At 44.2% G+C, this 21,565-nt stretch overlaps 1 protein-coding gene across 3 annotated transcripts in view; it reads right to left on the minus strand.

Annotated features, from left to right (window-relative positions):
* Nucleotides 1–828: 828 nt before the first annotated feature.
* Ccz1 (CCZ1 homolog, vacuolar protein trafficking and biogenesis associated) overlaps nt 829–21,565 on the minus strand; it is a 25,072-nt gene continuing 4,335 nt past the window's right edge. For 2 of the 3 annotated variants that reach the window (XM_013521164.1, XM_005397906.2), the window contains 10 exons: nt 19,559–19,734; nt 15,098–15,179; nt 13,659–13,720; nt 13,240–13,351; nt 11,237–11,270; nt 10,521–10,638; nt 5,957–6,001; nt 2,835–2,993; nt 2,418–2,545; nt 829–1,172 (listed from right to left, as the gene is read on the minus strand). In XM_013521164.1, coding sequence (XP_013376618.1) covers nt 1,117–1,172; nt 2,418–2,545; nt 2,835–2,993; nt 5,957–6,001; nt 10,521–10,638; nt 11,237–11,270; nt 13,240–13,351; nt 13,659–13,720; nt 15,098–15,179; nt 19,559–19,734 — 972 coding nt within the window. In that variant the 3' untranslated portion in view covers nt 829–1,116. The remainder of the gene's footprint in view (nt 1,173–2,417; nt 2,546–2,834; nt 2,994–5,956; nt 6,002–10,520; nt 10,639–11,236; nt 11,271–13,239; nt 13,352–13,658; nt 13,721–15,097; nt 15,180–19,558; nt 19,735–21,565) is intronic. The other variant, XM_005397907.2, reaches the window with a different exon arrangement.

A 21,565-nucleotide genomic window follows, 5' to 3' on the forward strand; every position in this document is an offset into this window, starting at 1 on the left:
AAGCTGAGCCTGGACAACTCAGTAACTTAGCAAGACCTATTCTCAAAAAAGTTATAAAAGGACTTGGGATGTAGCTCAGTGTGAAAGCTCTGGGTTCAATCCTCAGGACCATGACACAAAAACAAAAAATAAACAAAAACTCTGTAATCATGAGGAATAGAGGCACTCATAATGGAAACTTGAGATTATTTAGGACCAACAAAAATACTACAAACTTACGAAGCTGCTCCTCTCCCTAACATCAAGGGCCCACATAGATTAGGTGAAAGGGACTGTGGAGTCACTTTTTCACCCACACCAAAAACTAGGTTAAAGAAAATTCAGCCAGAATTCACCTCCACGGTGAAGAGACACCCAGCACTGTGGCTCCTCAGGATCCCCTGCGCTGTCGAGGAACCTTTCTGTTTTGACAGTGAGTAGTTTGAATTCTCTGTAGTAGATGTGATCTAAAAATTTAAGAGGTAGCACTGAAGATAAAAAAGTCTAGCAATTTATTTGGGTCAATGAGGAAAGAATGCCAGTTCTAACCAAAGGTTGACTGAGGTGTTTTTTTTTTTGGTACTGGGAATCGAACTCAGGACCTTGCGCTTGCCAGGCAGGCACCGTGCCACTGAGCTATATCCCCGGCCTAAGTTTTTTTCTTTTTTGGTACTGGGACTCAAGCTCAGGAACCTGCACTTGCCAGGCAGGTGGTGTGCCGCTGTGCCGCTGAGCTACATCCCTGGCCCCACGGACTGAATTTTTAAAACCCCGGAGCACAAGCCAGGAACCCAGAGGCCAATGTAGACTACAAATCAGCAACAAAAAAGACTCACTTCAAAACCAGAATTTTAAAAACTTTTAAAGAATTTATTAGTCTTATTTTCCAGTAAAATATTCACATAATGTCAAAAGAATGAAATGATATATAGCCAACTATCTTTAATCAATTCCACATAAATATTTAAAATCTAAAAACCTCAAGGGATCATCAGACTGAGTAGAAATTTGATTCTTCAAAGCAAGTATTGCTTTACTATTGTCATTAATCCAGTCAATAATATGACCAATAACTTGCAATGGTAAACAAAATGTTCGCTGAGTTTTTAAAAGATGTTTTCGGTGAGCCGTTGTCAGTCAGTCCAAGAAGAAGATGTTACTGAACTGCGTGGCACAGAGCTTTTTTACTTCTTCTGCAAAGAGAACAGAAAACGGTGTGTAAGCAATGGAGATTTTTTTACTTAAAACGTGACATGATACTTACATATTAGTATTTTAAATTCTCCGGGAATAAAGTGGAAATAAAGTATCTGCATTGATTTTGACTTTAAATTCCAGAAATCTAGGCAAAAAATGTTAACAGATTTGGGTTTGGAGATCCCTAACCCACAAGACCTCAGTACTCCCCAGTACGCTGAAACCCAGCTTCCCTGGGCCTGAGACTTAGCCTAGTGAGAAGAGTACCGTGCCTGAGATGCCCACAGGCTGGCGTGTGAGGAGTGCAACATCGCAGATACGGTCGATCTTGAGAAATCCCAGGGAGTGTTATAGGAACTCTGGACCCAGCCTTAAGTTGGACCAAGTGCTCTATAGAGTATAATCTTGATTTTACTAAATTCGCATTTTATTTTATTTTTTAGTACTGGAACGTGAACCTAGGACCTTCACACCGAGCTACATCCCCGCTACCTTTCCCCAGACTGGGCTCAAACTTGAGATCCTCCTGCCTCAGCCCATCGGAGTGCTGGGATTACAGGCATGAGGCACCAAACTCAGCTTAAATTCTCATTAAATTAGGCATGTACTACTGATATTCCTAATGCACACAAATACCAATACAACTATTAATATAAACAGAAAAATTTAGTAAGCCCTAGAACATAATGAAAAAAATCCTCACACCTCACTTTCCTCATGGTCTGCTTGTGGAGTGCATCTCCCCAACCTGCAGGCTGCCTGCTCCAGGAGAAAGGAAGAGCAGCAAAGTGGCCCAACCCCCGCCCTTCCCCCGGGGCCATGGTCCTCAAGTCCCCCAAAGCCGCTGCCCAGCCACACCAGGGAGGCCAGCACAGCCACGCTGGCCAGAGGGGGAGAAAACCTGTGTACTCCACTCTGCCAGTGCCCAGATGCACACAGCTGGAGCCGCCACACGAATCTAGCACTCTGTACGGAAAAGCAGCGTGTTCACCACACTTTTTATGTGAACGGTATTTTTAAATGCAGCATGCAAAGCCATGGGATTCTTCTTAGCATTATAGAAAATAATTTTCACCACTATCAAGTTTCTTGTACTACAGGGGATAGAAAAATCTACAATGGAGGCATCCGGTTAAAATTTCAAGTCATTTGTTTATCATGCTTCTTGATATACCAAGGAGTTAAAAAACAAAACAAAATGGCAGCACTAAAATTCTGCTCAAATATTAAATCCTGTTTACCATTGACTTCAATCAGGTTTGCATTTTTTTGATTCAAAATAACATACAGCTCCCGCTGATCCGACTTTTTCCCAACCACCCAGTAATCACTCATGGCTTTCACAATGATTTCTTCATCTTCGTCCGCTCTGTAAGACAAGAGTGTCACAAGGCACGCTTATTACGTACACAGCCAGACAGCGGGAAAACCCCCCACATTCCCAAGCGAGAAACAGGGCAGGGATGGTCATTCCCGAAGCTCAGGGCGTCGCGTGGGGGTGCACAGGGACCTCTGGGTTGGGGTGTGTCTGGAAGCGGCGCAGGGAGCGCAGCCAGGCTTGAGCCCCTTGAAGGGCTTTGGGTCACTGAGTTTTGAAGACGATGCCTTTACTATCTCTCGTTAGAAAGGGCACAGCTCGTCTGAGTGGTCGGGACTACCTGGTAAAATCACTGTTGATGTCACCTAGAATCTTCATCAGATCCGGGTGGACAGACGTAAGTGACACACTGGGCGTTTTCCTCATGTGAATCGTGCTCTTCTCCGCCAAGTTCATGTGGTTGAAGTAGATAAACTTAAACTGGGGCTCCTTCTCAGACCTGCAAACACGGCATGAAGACGGTGACGCTGCAAGAACTCTCACCCACACCACACAGCCGCACTGCGGCTTTACAACTAGATGGCTCAGGCCTTGCACTTTCAGTGACGGGACCATCGAGTTAAGAACCTCAGTTTGGTAACGTGAAACCGGCTCTCCAGTTGTAACTGATGCACTACCCAATGTGACAGAAGTTTCCAGAAAGCTATTTTTTAAACGCCAAAAATATTTAACCATTATATGATGATTTTCTACATAAGACTATTCTTCTAAAATGCAAATGAGGGCCGGGGATATATAGCTCAGTGGCACAGCACCTGCCTGGCAAGCACAAGGTCCTGAGTTTGATTTCCGGTATTCCCCCACCATCCCCCGAAAAAAGGAAATAAAACCCAGATAGGCTATTTTTCATCTAGTGGAAAAGTCAGCCCTGTGGCCAAATCTGGCCATTTTCTAAATAAACTTTTACTGGAACACTGCCGTCCCCACACACTGATAGGATGTCTATGCTGCTTTCAAGCTAAAATCAGAGTTGTGTACTATTTGGTCCTTACAGAAAAGTCTGCTGACCCAATTTAGGGCAGTGACATCACTTAACAGTGTGAGGGAATGAATGAGGCGTTGCCTGTATATTATTGTGCTGCACGTCTGAAGTTTACAGTAACAAAACTTTCCATTAAGCAGGGTGTGGGGCACACGTATGTAATCCCAGCATTCTGGAGGCTGAGGCAGGAAGACCTAGAGTTGGAGGCCACCCTGGGTTACATTGTTCAGATCATGAGCCCTGTGTGGTGGTGCATGCCTATAATTCCAGTACTTGGGAGGCTGAGGCAGGAGGATCACTGTGCGTTCAAGACCAGCCTGGGCTACACAGTAGTTTACAGCCAGCCTGAACTGCACAGCACCTGTCTCAAAAACAAACAACAGTGGAAACACCCCCACCGCCCAACAAACCATCCAATTAACATACAACTTTCTCATCATTCTCAGTGTACATCATGCTGAAGTGTACTTTTCTGGTAAAGTAAAACATTTTAATTGGTATCTTCTCTTCCCTTCCCCTTCTATGCCTACCCAATCCTCCCTGATGGTACTAGGGATCAGACCCTGGGCCTTCACACTGCGTTACATCCCTGTGTCTTTAATTGTGTTATGCTGGCACAGGACTTCATCAAGTTGCTCGGGCTGGGCTTGAACTTGTGATCCTCCCTCCTCAGCCTCTCAGAGTGCTGGATTACAGGCGAGGGCCACCAAACCTGGCTTCCTTTTTCTTTCTTAAACTGACTGGGTGCTGCTACTCCAGTCTGTCCCAGATTAGAGCTTTCAACCTTCTGAGGGAATCTTGGGGACAGCTGGGCCACACAGCTCGAAGGGTGCCTGTCCCTCCCTTTCACTGTGCTCTCATATACACATCCTGGGCTGGAGGAGCCGGAGCTTGGCCTGCACTGAGCTCAGCATCCTCCGCCTCCTTCAGGGCCAGCAGCCATGCTCTGGAGAGCTGAGGGTGCAGAAACTCGACAGTGGACAAGTGGGTTACTACTGTGATACTTCACATCTAGGCAAGAAAAAAATGGGGGTGAGTTAGCTTCCAGGACAATGAAAGTAAAGTTTTATAAAACCAGAGTTTGTTTTTGGTAGGCCCCTAACACTAAGAAAAGCAGGTGTAAGAAAAACTGGTTAGAAAGATGAAAACTTAAAAAGACACATGGAAAGAGTTACAATTTAGTTGTCTGGACAGACAAATAACAAATTGCTTCTGACTGCTTTGTTTATTCTGAAACATTCCCTGTGGCTTTCCTCCTTCACCCATTTGTAACACATGAAATGTGTTCATTTCTTTTGTACCCCTAAATTGGAATTAAATTAGAAGTATTATTTAGGGCCGGATCTGGTGGCACATGTCTATAATCCCAGCACTTGGGAGGCTGAGGCAGGAAGATCACCACCAGCTGAAGGCTAGCCTGGTCTATACAGTGAGTTCAGAATCAGCCTGAACTACATAGCAAGACACTGTCTCAAAAAAAAAAAAAAAAAAAAAAGTTCTTTAGGTAGTTAAGATAGGCAAAGGAATATGGAATCTTTCTAATCTCCTTTTTATGAAGTATAAAAATAGGTCTGGAAAACTGCTATTTACAAAACATTATTGATTAAACAAGGAGACATCTGCTCACACTCAAAACTTAAGGATAATTTCTTAACCTTTGGTCTTACTAGTGATAAAAATTAAGATCCACCTGTGTATTGATTTTGAAATAGCAATAGTTGCATTTACCTGGTATCTTACCCGAAGAGTTAAAACCAAACCTTTTAACCACTTTTTAAGCATCAAAATATTTTAAAAAGCAAAATCGTATACATTTCTTGCCTTCTTAAAGAGCATACTATACACAGTTAACTATGTGAGTGTAGGAAACTCTAAACAGTAATTATTTCAAAGTTTTGCATTTGGGCGGAAACAAAGTTCTGGGTAAAGGTGGGGGTCTGCAAAGACAGAGCAGAGGAGAGCTTGGTTGCTAAGAAGATTACCATTTTAAAAAGCCAAGTACTTTACACTGGCACAGTAGGAAAAATGTCTTGAGAAAATGTGAGTTCCAGCAAGGCTCCATCCTTCCAAGGCTCAAAACTGCAAAAGTGAAGCACTCTGTTTGAGAAGAGAACCCTAGGGAACCCTCTTGAAGACAGGCTACCTAGGGAATTAAGTTCCTAAGGTTCAATTCACCATGCTGAGCCACTCAGGGACTTGGAGGCTGGTGTAGCCTTGATGCAAAAGGACTTGGCAATTGGTACTATTCCAGTTGGTAGCAGACTGGCACATGCAGAATGCAAGAGTTATGGGGTCAGGGAGGTTTCCACTCAGATGTCAGAAGGCAGCCTGGAAGGCCAAGCATTGTCCCCCTGAGAGTGAGGCAGTAGATTAGGGCACGGCAGACTGACTGGGGGGAGTGGGAATGATCTGTTACTCACAAAGTTCTAGGACACATGCGCAGAACATTTTCCAAAACCCTGCACCTGGAACCAATCAGAGAGTGCTATCTTCAGTTCTTCTCACGAGAACTCAAGCAGATTTTGGATAGGTCAACCTAGACCATACATCAGCCTGAGAAGTGGGAGATACAAAAGACAGCCACCACTGCACTCTTGGCCACTGTGCTCTTTCTTTCACAGTGGTCCACTCTTACCCTGTAGAGTGCACTTCTTTTCCTACTTTTAGTTGGCTCAAACTTACTCTGCAGACTATGTTTCTTTTCTTACCTTTAATAAATGCAAATCCTCGCTACCTTGTTTTGTTCAATTCTTAGAAAAACAACAGTATCACATTAAAGGCACCGATGTGAAAGAAAAAGGATAAAACCATTAGAAACAGGCAAAGGACACAGAGGGGCAATGTGTAAGACAGAAAAAAGCCAATGACCCATGAAGGGACACTTGGCCTCAATGTCACCCATCAAACTGTGGAAATGCAAAGTACACATGGAAAGGGTGCTGGTGGCAGAACTGGTAGGTGGTAAAATGGCACCCTTGTGGGAAGTGACCTGGCAACAAGTACCCACATCTTAAGTGCTCTTTCCTTTGCTGCTGAACTCAAATCTAGGGTTTTATCCTCAAAAGATAATGCAGTGCACCAGATCTGTCCACTACAGAACTGACCACAGCACTAAGAACAGCCGACCCCAGGTTGCCCACCAAACAGGAACATGGTTAAACAAACCACAAATTGCCCCTCTGTGTCCTTTGGCTGTGTGTGACATCTATCAGTGGTATATACCAGGATGCCACTGAAGATATAAGAAAGAGCATCCCCATTTACTGATTTTATATGTTTGTGTTTTTTTTTTTTGTTTGTTTTGTTTTTTTTTGTCTTTTTGAGACAGGGTCTCACCATGCAGTCCAGGCTGGCCTTGAGCTCCCTCTGTAGCCCAGGCTGCCCTTGAACTTGTGATGATCCTCCTGCCTCAGCCTCCCAAGTGCTAGGATTACAGGCATGTGCCACCATGCCCAGCTGTGCTGTATTTTTTAAAGCTCTAGATTTATGTCACATTTATTTTAAAAGCATCTATGTTAACATATTTAACACGTTTAGGTATAAGTTTAAAAAGTGGAAAATAATTAGCTAAGATTTCCAATATTTGTATATTTTTAAAGAAAGCTACAGACTTTTGTTAAAACCTGTGGTAATTTTAATCTGATGTTACTTACTACATTTAAACAAACAGACCCAAACACAGACTTATCTTCAACCCCAGACTTCATGTTCAAGCAGAAGCCTTTCAGGAACAGGGGGAAAGAGCTACCTTTGTGTGTCACAACATGGAAGTTGGAACACTGCATCTATACAGCTGAGATTTCGCCCATGTCCTATGCTAAGTAACAACTCTTTTGTCTCAGAACCAACTTTAATGGTTATCAATACCTTCCATCACTTTAATTTGAATTAGGTATAATTTTTTGTTTTTGTTCTGTTTTCTGAGAGTCTATGTAGTCCAAGGTGGGCTCAAACTTTTATTTCTCTTGCCTCAGGAGTGCCAGGTTCACAGCCATACATCACTGTACCTGCAGCAAAATTCCTTCTGGTGTGTATCAAAACTCATACTGAACAGTGAGTTGGGTTGCACAAGAGGATTTTTCATACCTGTCCATAAGTTTTAGTCTGCAAGTTAGACCAAAACAGACACAAGTACTACTATATTTTTAAATTTTGTTTAAAAATAAAGGCATAAATTATCCTCAAACCAACAAAAAAAAACCCAAAACAACCACTGGGTTCAATTCCCAGTACTCCAATACATACATACATAAATACATGTCCTTGAGAAGAAAACCAAGGTGCCACAAAAAAGACATCAATACCAAATTAACCTACTTCCTGTTGTTCTTAGAAGGGTGGATACCTCGACTTTCTGGGGAGCATTCAAAGACCAGATTCAATACTGCACACTATGCCCTAAGAACTGCCGTCTGGAGTTTGCTAGTGAGGGCTTCAGCTGAGAAAGCAGAAGGGTACTGAGGTTGTGGGAGTGTTCTGGGGCCAGGAAGGCATCCTGCTTCTACCCTGCTCCTCCAACATCGCCCAGGGGAGCCCTCTAGGATCTGCCTTCACTAGCCTAAGAAAAGGGAGGTCCCAGGACTGGGGCATAAGTTGGTCTGAAGAATCTCTAGAAGAAAAACACATCTTTTGTATCCAAAAGGTTTTATCTTGAGCCAATTAACAACTGTTGTCTGGCAAGCAATGGCTCCTTATGCATAAAATCTTGGGTGCATCGAGAACTATCTTAAGATCAATTTTCAATAAGAACATTTCTAAAATTCCTGCTTTTGCATGCATGCCCCTTAATTGTACCATGTTTAGTTTACTATCCAGTTTTCCATGCACCCTATCTTTCAATGGACTAGTGACATGGTACAGTGGTTCTCTTAACAGTCAATAAACCTCGTCCTCGATGATAAAAAGACGTACAATATGCACGAACATGCTAACTGCAGAATCTAACTTGGAGTTGATGTGTGTCCAGTATAATTTTCATAATAAAATGTCAGAGAACTGCTTAAGGCAGGATAATTAATACCCAAGGCCCTTTCTTCAGGTACAATTGCAAGGAGGTTTAAACCTTACTTGCCAAGTAGAAGGTTCCTGAAGGCAAGTTTTACCCCTGGATAGCTGACTTGGGACTTGAGACATCTACAGAAAGCACAGGCAGAACAGTAACCACGTCCAGTGACCTCCCCAGGGTTCTGGGGATGGTGTTCACTGTACCCCTCCGTCAGTTCATTCATAACCCGCTGTGGTGGACTGACAACTGGTGGTCAACTTGTAACACCCAGCTGAACTGAACCAGCGTGGTGCTGTGTGTGTGTGTAGGGGAGGCACCTGAGGATTGTTGCCAGTAGCATAAAAAGGAGAACTGGAGAGGAAGAAGTGGGGCTGCTGGTTCTCCTGGAGGAGCTCGTCAGCTGGCTTCCCTGGTATGTTCTCTCTGTCAGAGGAGCTCAGCACCTTGTTGTCACTGAGAGTGCTATGGTTCACGTTGGGGGACCTCTGGTCCTTACTTTGTGATCGCTTCCTGGCTCTGGAGGGAAACATGGCGCACTCTTCACTCTTGTAGAGGAGCTTGTCACGCTGGCTTTCCTGACATGAACTTGGCTGTTCACACTGTCAGAAAAGCTTGGGACCTCGCTGTCACTGAGGATGGCTGTGGTATTTTTTGAGGGAGCTCTGGTCCTTACCTTGAGGGTTGCTTCCAGACTCCAGTGCAGATCCCTCAGCCTGCTGGCACAGATCCTTTATCCCACTGATACAGACTTTCTAGCTCCCATCCCTGACCTCGGGGCCTTCCCAGTGAGGATCCATGAAACAGACTTGCATGAGACATTGTCATGGGCTCTAGGCCTCTGGCTGGACTTGTGGGGGGCACCGTCATGGGCTCTGGGTCTTCAGCTGGGCTCACACAGGACACTGCTGTGGGATTCTTTGGGTCTTTAGTGTGTGAAAAGATTTCTTGCACTCTTTTGTACTTGACTCTTTGGGTGACTACTATAAACTAATCCTATAAATTGTGTGTCCTGTATTAAACTGTGATGTTGCAAACCCTGACTACAACACATGCATGATCTAAATCAAATTTAACTCACTTGTGACTCCTTCAGGAAAGAAAACCCGGCAGTTTCATGGTCAAAATCAAGCAGTTAAGCCGTACTGTCAAGAGTGAGTGAGTTAGGCACTCCTGTCTTCTGGCCATATCTTTCTCCAAAGCCAAGTAAGCTGCCACGGTCAATAGCAACAGCCACACGCTGTACCAGCTCGCGAAGAGCTTTCACTTGCACTTGTTTTGAGTGAGAAAGCCTGCTTATGAAAGGCCACAGACACCTGCCAGAGAAGACTGAAAACACTGTTCTATACGAACTCACAGCGTTTGAGTAACTGCCTGAACAGACGGAAATCCCCGTGCACGGGGATCGCATCTCTCAACATGCTTTCCCTCCACAATAGGTCTATTTTACACCGGGAAAAGAGAAGCAGAGAGAGGCTCGCTGACTTTCCAGGGTTCTTACAGAAGATGAATTAACCCCTAGTCTCCTGCTGCAGCCACACCCGACACCAGCTCGGCCACCGCCCCTGGGACACTTCAGCCCAACGAGGCAAAGTGCCCTCCGTCCCCACAAGGCAACACCGCGCTGACCACACAGCCAGCTGGAACACACCGACCTGTCTGCTGAACCGCAGTGGGTTCTGTGGTCCTCACAAAGCCACACCACAGGCAGATGGCATTCCTGACCCCAACCATTCACACCTCCACCGCCTGGGCAAGAGCTGAAGGAAAGCACCACGTGGAGACCGGGCCCCAGCCCCAAGGTGGGCAGAGAAGCTTGGGTGCAGTTTCCTGGGGGCCCCTGGGACAGGGCTCCAGAGCCACCCCTTCAGCCTCAGAGCAAACACAGGAACGTTCATGCTGCCAATTACTTAAGTAAGAGCCACCCTTACTCTTCCACAACCAGGTAAGTGCCTAAAAGTACTGTGAAGTGAAGTACGAACCCAGATATCCTTTTGTTGATGTTAAACTGCTCACAGATGTCAGATGCCAGCACCGTGAGCTGGGGCCCAACGATGCTGTCCAGTCTTCGGCAAAATTCCAACGTCAGCTGAATGGAGGCTGGGGAGGGAGTGGAAAAAGAGCATCCAGTGTTGCAGGTGGTCAGACAGGTCCGTACCATTTTACTGTTCAGTGCTTAACAGTTTCTAGACGAAAACTTGACTGATCAATTTCATGATTAAGAATGACCCAGAAGCATTACAATTAACTCTATTTAAGAAGGAAAAGAGTTGCACTGTCTTGCCATGAAATGTTGCTCTGCACACACCCTGAGGGGTGGCAAAATGGCTGCATATCCCAGGCAGACCTAAGAAGGTCATAGATTGTAAAAACTTCATGAGGCAGTGCTTAGGGTCCAGGTGCCACTTGCGGCTTTACAGGTTTAACCCTTGTTTAGGGCCCCCCAGCCCCCTGCAACTCCACCACACGGTCAGGGAGGTACACAGAGGCGCCCGGGTCCTACCGCACCAAGGGGCAGGCCAGGCCTTTGAAAGCTCAGCAACGGCCAGCTGAGGGACAGAAGTCCCGGATGGGGAAGCGCCCTTAACACAGCCTCTCTGTTGCTTGTGACTACGTGCCTGTCATTTAAGAACAGGAGGTAACAAACTGCAAAAGGCTGCTCTGCTCAGGCTGTAATGAGACTCAGACGTGCACCTACCATCAACCATAAAGCACACTGCCGCGCTCATTGCCTGGGAGGAAACAGACCAGCAGTTAGAAAACGGCACAGAAATGAGGCTTAACGAGAACAGTCAGATGCAGTCAGTGCGCTTAAGTTTTGATCTGAACAAACCAACTGTATAAAAAGCTCCTTTTCTGTGACTGGAGCAACGTGGACACAGAGCAGACAGTGGATGGTGTTGAAGAAACACTGCAGACTCTGTCACTTGTGATGACGGCATGGTGATTACGGCACAATAAATGCCCTCCCTGGTCAGGCGGGTGTGAGGCTTCATAAGTGCAGGCACGCGATGATTTGAAGCGCTCAATGAACAAAGCAGGCAGCACTGGGGAGGGGTGGTTGAAGGGTGAGCATCTTACTGAGTGAGCACTGCGAGGGGTCCCTTGGGTTCATTACTCTAGTCTGCGTGCCTGACAACTCCCATTAGTACAACTTTCAGAAGACCACAGACTGACGCCATCTCATCTCTCTGTATCCTAGCAAACGTTACATTTAGGGTCTTCTCTGTTTCTGAAATTGTCCAGTGTTGGGGCACCCAGGTGCAGGTGGAGGCTATTTAGTGTGGGAGAGGGTCACAGGAGCTGTCCAGTCTAGAACACTGTGTTCCTCTTCCGCTAGGTATTTTCTAAGCATGTTCTTCTTCACCAGATCCCTCCCCTCCACTGCCTGCTAATCAGATGGAGAAATTCAGAAACAAGTCCTCCCTGTTCATCTTGCCTTCCCTACTGTCCTTGTCATTTTATCCTGTATCTTGGGGCAAGCCAACTTAATCCTTCAAATGAGGGGCTGGGGATTTAGCTCAGCGGCAAAAGCGCCTGCCTGGCAAGCGCAAGGTCGTGAGTTCGGTTCCTGGTACCGGAGAAAAACCAAAAATCAAAAAAAAAAAAAAAATCCTTCAAATGAATTTAAGAATGTCAAAAAATTGTATTTTCAGGGTGGGGGGTTGACGAGTCACTGATTAATGGGCATGGAATTTCTGCTTGGCACGACGAAAAGTGGGGGCCTTTGCACTGAGCTACCTCCCCCGCCCTTTATTTATATTTTATTTTGAGACAGGGTCTTGCTAAGTCACAAAGGTACCCAAGCTGGGCTCAAACTTGTGATCCTCCTGCCTCAGCCTACCAGAGAGCTAGGGTTACAGGTGTGCACCACTGCACTGGGGCTCATCTGTGCCCCTTCTCATGCCCACTTCCTGCCCCCGGCCCTGAGGTAACCAGCTCCAGGTCGGGAGTCTGTCTGGGCTCGAGGACCCGTCTCGGCACACTGCCTGCTCTCACGCCCTGGCTGGAGCTTCCTCCACCCTTTCCCCTCACGGGTCACTCTCCCGTCTCCTTTCCATCTTCCAGACAGTGAACCCGTTTCTGTTCTCCCAGGGCATCATTTCTAAGCCTCTATGAGTTAAAACTGAGTTTAGTTTCAGGAAGGCAAGATAAACACCTGTGTTTAGTCCTTCTGGCTCCAAAAACTGCCTTTAAAAAAAAGAAAGAAAAGTAGAAACTAGCTGGGTGCACCTGTAATCCCAGCATTCAGGAGGCTGAGGCAGGAGGATCTAGGGTGCCCCTCTCCCCCAACGAAAGAAAACAAATACTCACCCTAATACACATATCCTCGCAGGCTAGTACCTTGACAGAAGCAAAATACTATCTCCTTACAGAACTAGCAAGTCAACAGTTTTAAAATCAGGGCAAAGGCAGAATCTGCTGAAGTGTGGCCACTGCCAGGCAGCCACGACCCAGCACAGCCTTTGGCTGGTGAGCAGCCTAAGAGCCAACACCCTAGCCACTAACTCCCCTGCTAACAGCAAAGCCGTTTCAAAAGAGCTGCCAGAAACCTACTATCCCAGAAAAGCACCCATTTTGAGTTTTACATAATTACAACTCTCAACACCTGTAAGAAACACTTAAGAGCTCTGCATCGTACTCATGCAAGAAAGATTTACTTCAGTATCTGTAACGCTGGAGGAAAAAGACAGTTGTTACCTTATAAACAATTAAATGGAGCTCTTCGTAAGTGTCATCCGTATTTACAAAAATTTTTGGGAATCGGCATTTTGCTTCTGGATCATTAAGGTTCAAGGGTCCAGTAAGAAATCTTAAAAGCAAGCACAGAGACTCAACTCAACGAGGCAAATTATAAATAGGAATAAATTATAAAGAGGAATATATAAACAGAACATTCTGACTCGATAAACATCAATTTTTTTTTTAACCCAGAGGCTATCTGGAAAACACTAAATCAGAACACGATAAAGTAATAGCTGAAATTCACTGGAAACTACAGAACTGCCTGTGTTGATTATTGCTATGAGAAACAGCACAAGGGTAACTCAATGTTCATGAGTTTACCCGAAAAAGACTATGAAACCCAATCTTGTAAAATCAAAGAACAAAAGTCCTACCTCCCATAATGTTGAAGATTTCCTGGCATTTCTGCCCTTATTGGAGAATCCCTTCCCGCCAACTGCAAACATATTTAATGTTGAAAAATGACTGATTAGAGTATTTTACTTTCAAAATGTTGACAGTTTTCCTATCTGCTAGGAGCAGGAACCTGCTAGAATGACCGGTTCTACACCATTCTGCACCAACAATTTCCTGCATTCTTCCCCACCAAAACAAGGGGGGTGGATCACCAAAGTTCAGAACAGACTCATTTTAATGAGAATCGTCAAAAGACAACCACATCCTACCCTAAGTCCACAAACTGCTCCGTTCCTTCTGTAAGAGTAGGGCCGGGGATATAGCTCAGCGGCACAAGCACCTGCCTGGTAAGTGCAAGGTCGAGTTCAATTCTCTGTATCAAAAAAAAGAGTACCTGAGATTTGCCACGTGGCATACATTACTTAGGGCCGTCTCACACCGCCCTACGGGGACTGTCCTCATCCTATTCCCTGTATGTGGAAACTAGAGGATGTGGGCATGTGCCCCTGTACACATAGCTCCTGAGCAAGGTCACACAGCAACACCAGGCCTGTGTGTCTGGTGCCAATGCCTCTGCCTTTAGCCACGACACCACAGCTCCTCAAAGACTTGTATGTGTCACACATTCCTAGCTTATACTGCTGAAAACACACTAATTCAACACACACAAGAAATGAGAAAGAACCCAAGTCCAATAGTCATGTCAGCTAAAACTTGTTCTTAAAGGTGTCTGATCCGCGGCCTGGAAAGCCGCTAAGTGCTGCTGAGGCCTTTCTCCAAACCCCTTTATAGGGTTCTCAGAGACTTTTCCTGTTGTTTCAAAGCAAGACCTGAACCATACAGAGAGGAGGAAGGTAGGAAGGAAAATAGGAGGGAGAGAAACAGCTTGCAAGCAGAGAGAACGCATGTGTGTACCAGAGCAAAAACAATGGTCTTATGGGCATCTTTCCCTTCCAGCCCAAGTAAGGCTACAAAAGGACAGTTTGGGGCAAATATTGGTACTATTTAAAGTCTTCTGCAGAAAACTGGGAAATTAAGTCCCAGAGTAAAGAAGCCAGGCAGGCAATATATCACCTACTCAAAATTCACACAATTCTATCTCATAAGACACTGTAGGATTAATCAGGGTTTGTCAGAGATATTTGGCATTCCCAGAATACCCCAAACCCAACCCAACCCAAGACCCAGTTTTCCTTGACTTAATGAATTACTAATCTTAAAATATACCTTTGTTACCGCACTTGGGTGCAACAGACTGCAGAAAATCTGACATGCATGGTTTTCCGTGCTACTAACTGATGCAACTATCACTAAGAATCACACTGCTAATGTCAAACACAGCTCAGGAATACCCCTCACACCCTCATCCCTGGTCCGGAGCATGAGCATGTGTGTCTTCCGTACAACCCAATCGTACCTCAGGTTCCATGTGCCTGGGAAACAGGGAGGTGGTGAGGTATTTGTACAAAATTCTCATGTCGTCTTGTTCTAGTCCACTCCTGAAACAAAAGAAAAATGCTGTTATGAGTTTGGGACTGGGCTCATCTTTCCATTATTCTACGACAGAGGTCCATTTTTATGACAGAGGGCAACCTTTTCTTCCTTTATGTCATATGGAGAAGTTTACCCTTTGGGAAGTGCTTGAAGGGAGACCTGCTAAAGCCAGCTCCTCCAGTGTCTTGCCTCTTATACGCCCTCTGAAATAAAAAGTCCCTGCAGACGGACTCTCGGAGTGAATGCCATGGAAGATTACTTAAGGAGCCTCAGGGCCACACTACTGTCTCCCAGCAGCAGACATCCCTTGGCTTCCTGGGCCACACGGAAACATCAGTGCATTCCACTGGTTTGCTGGAGACAAGGAGCTTGATCCTAGGTCTCAGAAATATGCATGGATTTTTATTCTCTGGATTTCCATGGAGACAAAAAGGAAGAGAAAGCAAGCCTTCAGGCACACCATCCAACCTCAAAGGTGGCAGGAGTAGGGAACATGTGGGAAAAGTGCTGACAAACTAGCAGGCATCAGACAAACGGTCTGAGATATATATATATATATTATTTTTATTTTTATTTTTTTTTAGGAAAAGAGAAAGAGAATAAGGTTGTATAGAGTGTTTTCTATCCAAGATAAGCATTCTGGGAGAAAATCTCACTTTAGGTGATTCAGGCCTTTACACTGTCTTCCAAGTGTTCTCCCTTCTCTTCTCTGTAAGGACATTGTTGGAAAAAGCTCTGGCCTGCTCTGCCCTCTTCTCTGGGTCCCTCCACTTTGACATCCTACTTCTTTCTCCTCTGATGCTGCCTCTCTGCTTTCAAGGTTCCATTTTCATGAATGCTGGCTACAACTACCACTCTAGGGAAGCTCTACCCCCTCAGGCCAGTTTGTCTCCTGCCAAACAGAAAGACCATTTTGGGGCTGAAAGGTGAAAGAGGGGGTAGATCAAAACTTTTAATGCTTGTTTTATAACACTGCCGATGCTGGGAGTCTCATATGGCCAACAAGACAGACTGAATTTCCAAATCAAACAGGAAAATTTACCAACTTTTTCTGGTAGAAATATCTGACATAAAAGAAAAAGGCAACAGGGATGCATGCCTGTAACCCCAACACTCAGGGGGCTAAGGCGGGAAGATGATGGGTTCTGAGTGGGCAACGCAGTAAATTAGTGAGACCCTGTCTCAAAATAAAAAGGGCTGGGGACGTGGCTTAGTGTGAAGGCCTAGGGTTCAATCCCAATACCGCCACAAAGAAAGAAAAAAAGGAAGGAAGAAAAGAGAAGAAAGCTAGAGGATGAAATGGAAGACGAAGTTTATGAGCTGCTAACGGTGCAGCGTAGACACTGCGGGCTTTCTCTCACCGGTCTCACTGAAGACTAGCTAGGCATCAAGCACTTTGGGACTGGCTGTAGGGAACTAGGAGGAAAAAGCCTGCGTGAAGCTGCAGCCAGCTGCTCAGAGCACAGACCCCAAGTCGGTGGCTTTCCACTGTGCTGAAAGAGGGGCCTGCCTTCCTCGTCAGGCCTCCATTAGCTCTGCCACGGCTACGGTCCCTTTCTCTAGTATCTGCCCCCCGACCACGAGGCCCTCTCCCTTATAAAGGTAAAAGAAGCACTGTCACATGATAGTTAGGTAAATGTTACCACTGGGGAAAATTCCTTACCACTACACATGAATCTTCAATGATCTCAAAATAAAAGGTTTAAAAAATCAACTGAGAGCCGGGTGTGGCAACACATGCTGTCATCTCAGCACTCCGGACAGCTGAAGCAGGAGATGGCGAATGTGAGCCCGACCTAGGCAAATTAGTGAGACCCTGCTCCAAGACAGAAAGTAAAGGGCTGGGGATGCAGCTCAGCGCAAACACCCCACGTGCGCGTGGCACTTCTACTCTGTCAAGGTTTTTCTTTTCTATCCAATTTTGAGCTATTTTTACCTCAATCCTAAATGGACTTTCTGGTTTATGGCAGGAGGGGGCTTTTTAGTTTTGCTCGAAGTGCTGAGGATCAAGCCCAGGGCCTCATGAACGCTAGCAACTGCTCTGCGACTGAGCCACTGAATGGACTTTCACTAGTTCTCCCAACTCCGTCTCTGGGGGAGACACCAAGTTATTTGAGAACTACTTTAGCAGAAGTAATTCCAAGAAGCAGTGCAAGTGGCTATCATTCACTGTGGAATCTTTCTTATGAGGATCAGTTTAGTCTAAAATATAGATTGAAGCCCACAGGCCTACAATCCCAGTACTTATGGAGGCCGAGGCAACAAGATTGCCATAAGTTTGAGGCCAGCCTGGGCTGCGTAGAGAGTTCAACGACAGCCTGAACTACACAGCAAGGCCATGGCTCAAAATAAATAAATAAATAAAAGTAAGTAAATAAAATATAGACTCTATTAGTGTCATATTGAATATAAGATAATTTGGCACAAGCAAAGAGTACGGGCAACTTCGAGTAACTTCATACATACTTGACACATTCACAAAAGTGTTCATTCCTAAAAAGTAAATTAATACACTAAAAAGAAAAGACAGCATAAAAATTCTGGACAAGATAGTCAATTCATACCCCTGACCCCAGTAATAAACATCTAACCTGGACAGTAGCTGCTATAAAAACCAAATCCATTTATTTAATACATAAACAGTACTCTGAGATAATTTTCTACCCATTACTTCTTTGAACTGTCAACATTTACTGACCATCTACTATGTGCCATGCACCAGTCATGTGCTAGCATAGAAAGATGTGTCTATTCTAAGTCAGATCATTTAAAAAAGATATACACTGGGCGTGGAGGCACACACCTGTAATCACAGCACTCTGAGAGGCTGAGGCAGGAAGATTGCAAGTTCAAGCCCAGCTTGAGTAACTTAAGAGACTTAGCGAAATCTTGTCTCAAAAAAACAAAACTTGAGAATGCAGCTCAGTATGAAGGCCCTGGGTTCAACACCCAGTTCTGAAAAAAAGAAAGAAAGAAAGAAAGAAAAAAAAAAAGGCAGTAAAAAAGGAATATACATACTCTGCTCATGAAGTATAAAATTCTCGGTATTTAAAGATACCAGTGCTGGAACAAGCAATTGCCTGTCAAAATGTGCTACTGGCACTTCCTGGGACCAACCTTACCCTGTTGGCAGGGTGGACAGACCATGGGACTGTGTGCTCCTCACTTCTAGAAAATGCTACTCACACACATGATGATGCTAAGAACCCCCTGTGGTGGGCAACAGGTAGCTGTGGGAGTCCAGGCTACCAGAGTCTCCCCCTGTTGGTCACTGTGAGGTCAAGGTCTCCTAGCACGAGTTGCTGAGTTTGAGGGGACCCTGAGGCTTTGGACCTTCCCACTCTGTCACTTTCACACCCACAACAGGGCTGCGAGCTTCCTACAGATCAGAATCTGAGCTGCTCTCTGCAGACAGTGTGGATGAGGCTGTGGGCCACTGCTGCCGCATTTCCTTATGCCTAGGAGGCTGTCCATGCTCCATCACCTCGAAGCCCCCTGCAGGGCGGCTCCTAGCTCTGCAGCCCTGCCCTGGGGAAGCGGGACTAGGCTTCCACCTCCTACCTTGCGTGGCCTGATAATGTGGTAAATGAAAAAGCAGATTTTCATCTGGGATTCGTTATGTTGTCCTCGTAGAACATGAAGGTCCACATAGAAACACAGCATGTTCTTCACTAAATGGATTCTAACTTCTTTAGACTACCTTGTTTCTCTCCTAAAATAGAGCTCTGGGATTTTGGCAAAGGTTGGGGTGGGCTTCAGGGCAACTAGTACTGCCTTTTCTATTAGCTGAGCTCAAGTTTTTGTGCTAACATATGGCTATACTCCTAATTTAAGAAAGTGGGTTAAGGTAAATAAAAACACAAAAATTGAAACAATCTCAAAGTAGCTGCTAGAAGGACACTGGCCACCCACTCCCTGCTGGGGCTCAGAAGCTCATTTCAGCTGGGTCTGGGCCACAAGGGACAGGCTGGGCCACAACACAATTCTTTAGGGTCACCTCTGCTCCAGTCTCATGGCCACGCACACAGTTTCCCAAGTTTGGGCTTAGATAAATGATCACATTTACTAACAGTTTATCTTTTCTTCTTCAATGCAGACATTTTTTAAAAAAATGCTTTTGTTTCCCCTATAATACATAAACATGCTTTGGAACAGTAGATACCATATTTTAACAGTGGTTATACTAGATATTCTTAAAAACTGAACTTCTTTAAAAAAGAACATTAAAAAGGATGCTTTCCACATTTATGAGGTATGACTGATATATACGATAAATGCTTAGATTTTAAAAATTATTCCAGGAAGACACACTGCCATTAATTCCCTTCAAAATACTCCCCCTTGAGTTCACCGTCTTCCGTGCCAAGCCTCAGGGCATACCTACCAGATGAGTTGATCATTATAGAGAAATGCAGTGTATTTGACTATATTCAAGCTTTCCTCCATTCTATTAATAAAGGACTGGATTTTCAAATAAGTCATTTTATCCAGTGGAAAGAAGCTGATTCCACCAAAAATGTCAAGCAGGTCACATGACTGCAAATGTAGTGTTTGCAAATACTGTAAGAAAAAATAAGATATAAGTTACTAATAATACATTCAATGTAGTACTCATCAATAATGGAAAATAATCTTAATATAATCTGATTTTAAATGAATACTTATGGTACAGTTGTATACCGACAAGCAGCACAATGACCAACAAGTAGGTGATCTATGGGTAATGACTTGGAATCGGTACCTACTTTAAAACAAAGGTTGCATCTAACTAGTAGTATTCATTCAGTATAAATCTTATCTCTTTGAAGTAGGTAAACATTCCTATTCGCGCTCCTTAGATTAAGCTCTGGGATCCACACAGTAACACCACAGGCAGACAGTACCACCTGGAAGGATATTAGTCAGGAAGACAGCTGTACCCGTCAACAGGAGTAATGAGGACAAAAACAGGAACAAATTATAAGCACTGAAGTGAAGAACCAAAAAACTTAATTCATAAAAGCAAAAAAGGAGCCAAAGGCATTCTATAAAGAAAAGCTGAATGCAAAATAGATAAGAGGCATTTTAGGGAGAAAATGGACTATTATTCCTTTAAGATAAACTGAATTTGCAGAAGTAAGGGTCAGATATGCAAAAGTCAATTTACAATGAAAGAGAACAGCAACTGTTTAGGGACATTGTCATCTGGGACAAAAAACACAACTGTCTTAAGATTAAAGGGATCTTTCTCATATGGGCTGTCGGCTATTTCAGAACTTTAGAAATGTAATAGTCAATTTATTAGAAAGAAGCAGATTACTAAAAAAATAAATGTTAAGCCAGGTGTGGTGGTGCATATACCTATAGTCCTACCACTTGGGAGGCTGAGGCAAAATGCCCATGTTTAGCCGCACAGTTTGTCATAGCTAAATCTTGGATACATCAACCGAGGAATGGATAAAGATGCAGTTTTTTTATACAATGCAACACCACTTTGCCATAAAGGAGGATAAATCTGAGACATTTCTAGCTAAATGGATGCACACCAAGGCCATACTTTAAGTGAAATAAATCAGACACACGCCTGTAAATCTGCATTGTTTCTGTGGTGTGAGAAACCAAAAGTGTAAACACGGACCAAAATGTATAACAGATATTAGGAGATCAGAAGAAAATGCTGAAATGGGAAGGGTAACTAGGGAGGGCGGACTTCAGGAATGAAGGGAAAGAAAAATGAGGAAAGTAAAAACTGGAAACAAAGTGTCTGTAAATAAGGAGGGGAAGAAGGGTGGAGGGGAGGGGAGGGGAATGGAAAAAAGAAGCACCAACATAGATCATGTATAGGTACAAATTCTCTATTATGAATGTGACCAATTATTGTAAACATACACCTAACAATGTAAATGTAAAATAAAGTAAAAATAAACTTAACAACAAAAAAAAAGGTCTCCTGTAAATTCAGGGCCAGCCTGGGCTATGTAGTGAGTTTAAGACCAGTCTGTCTCAAACAAAAAATAAAAAAATAAATTTTGTAGTTTTACCTTTATTTAAAAATGTACACATATCAAAACTATAGATTAACGTTTTGTTAAAAAAACAATACTAATGCATCACAACCAAAACTTTTTCCTTGAGTCTATACAGTTTATGCCTCTTTAGAGAACACAAGTAATCCATAATAATGTACAACTGTCATAACTGTTTAAATTTTGCCAATTTACTAATTCAACATAAAGTGAGAGGTATGTGTACGTGTGTGTAGTATTAGGGATTGCATCCAGCATGTTCTACCACTGAGCTATATCCCCAACTCTTTTTCAAAATTTCTTTTGAGACAGCATTTCACTCAGTTGCCCACGCTGACCTCTAACTTGTGATTCTTCTGCCTCAGCCTCCCAAGTGGCTGGGATGA

This window comes from Chinchilla lanigera, unplaced genomic scaffold (genome assembly GCF_000276665.1).
Source record: "Chinchilla lanigera isolate Chin_1 unplaced genomic scaffold, ChiLan1.0 scaffold00059, whole genome shotgun sequence".
NCBI lineage: Eukaryota > Metazoa > Chordata > Mammalia > Rodentia > Chinchillidae > Chinchilla > Chinchilla lanigera.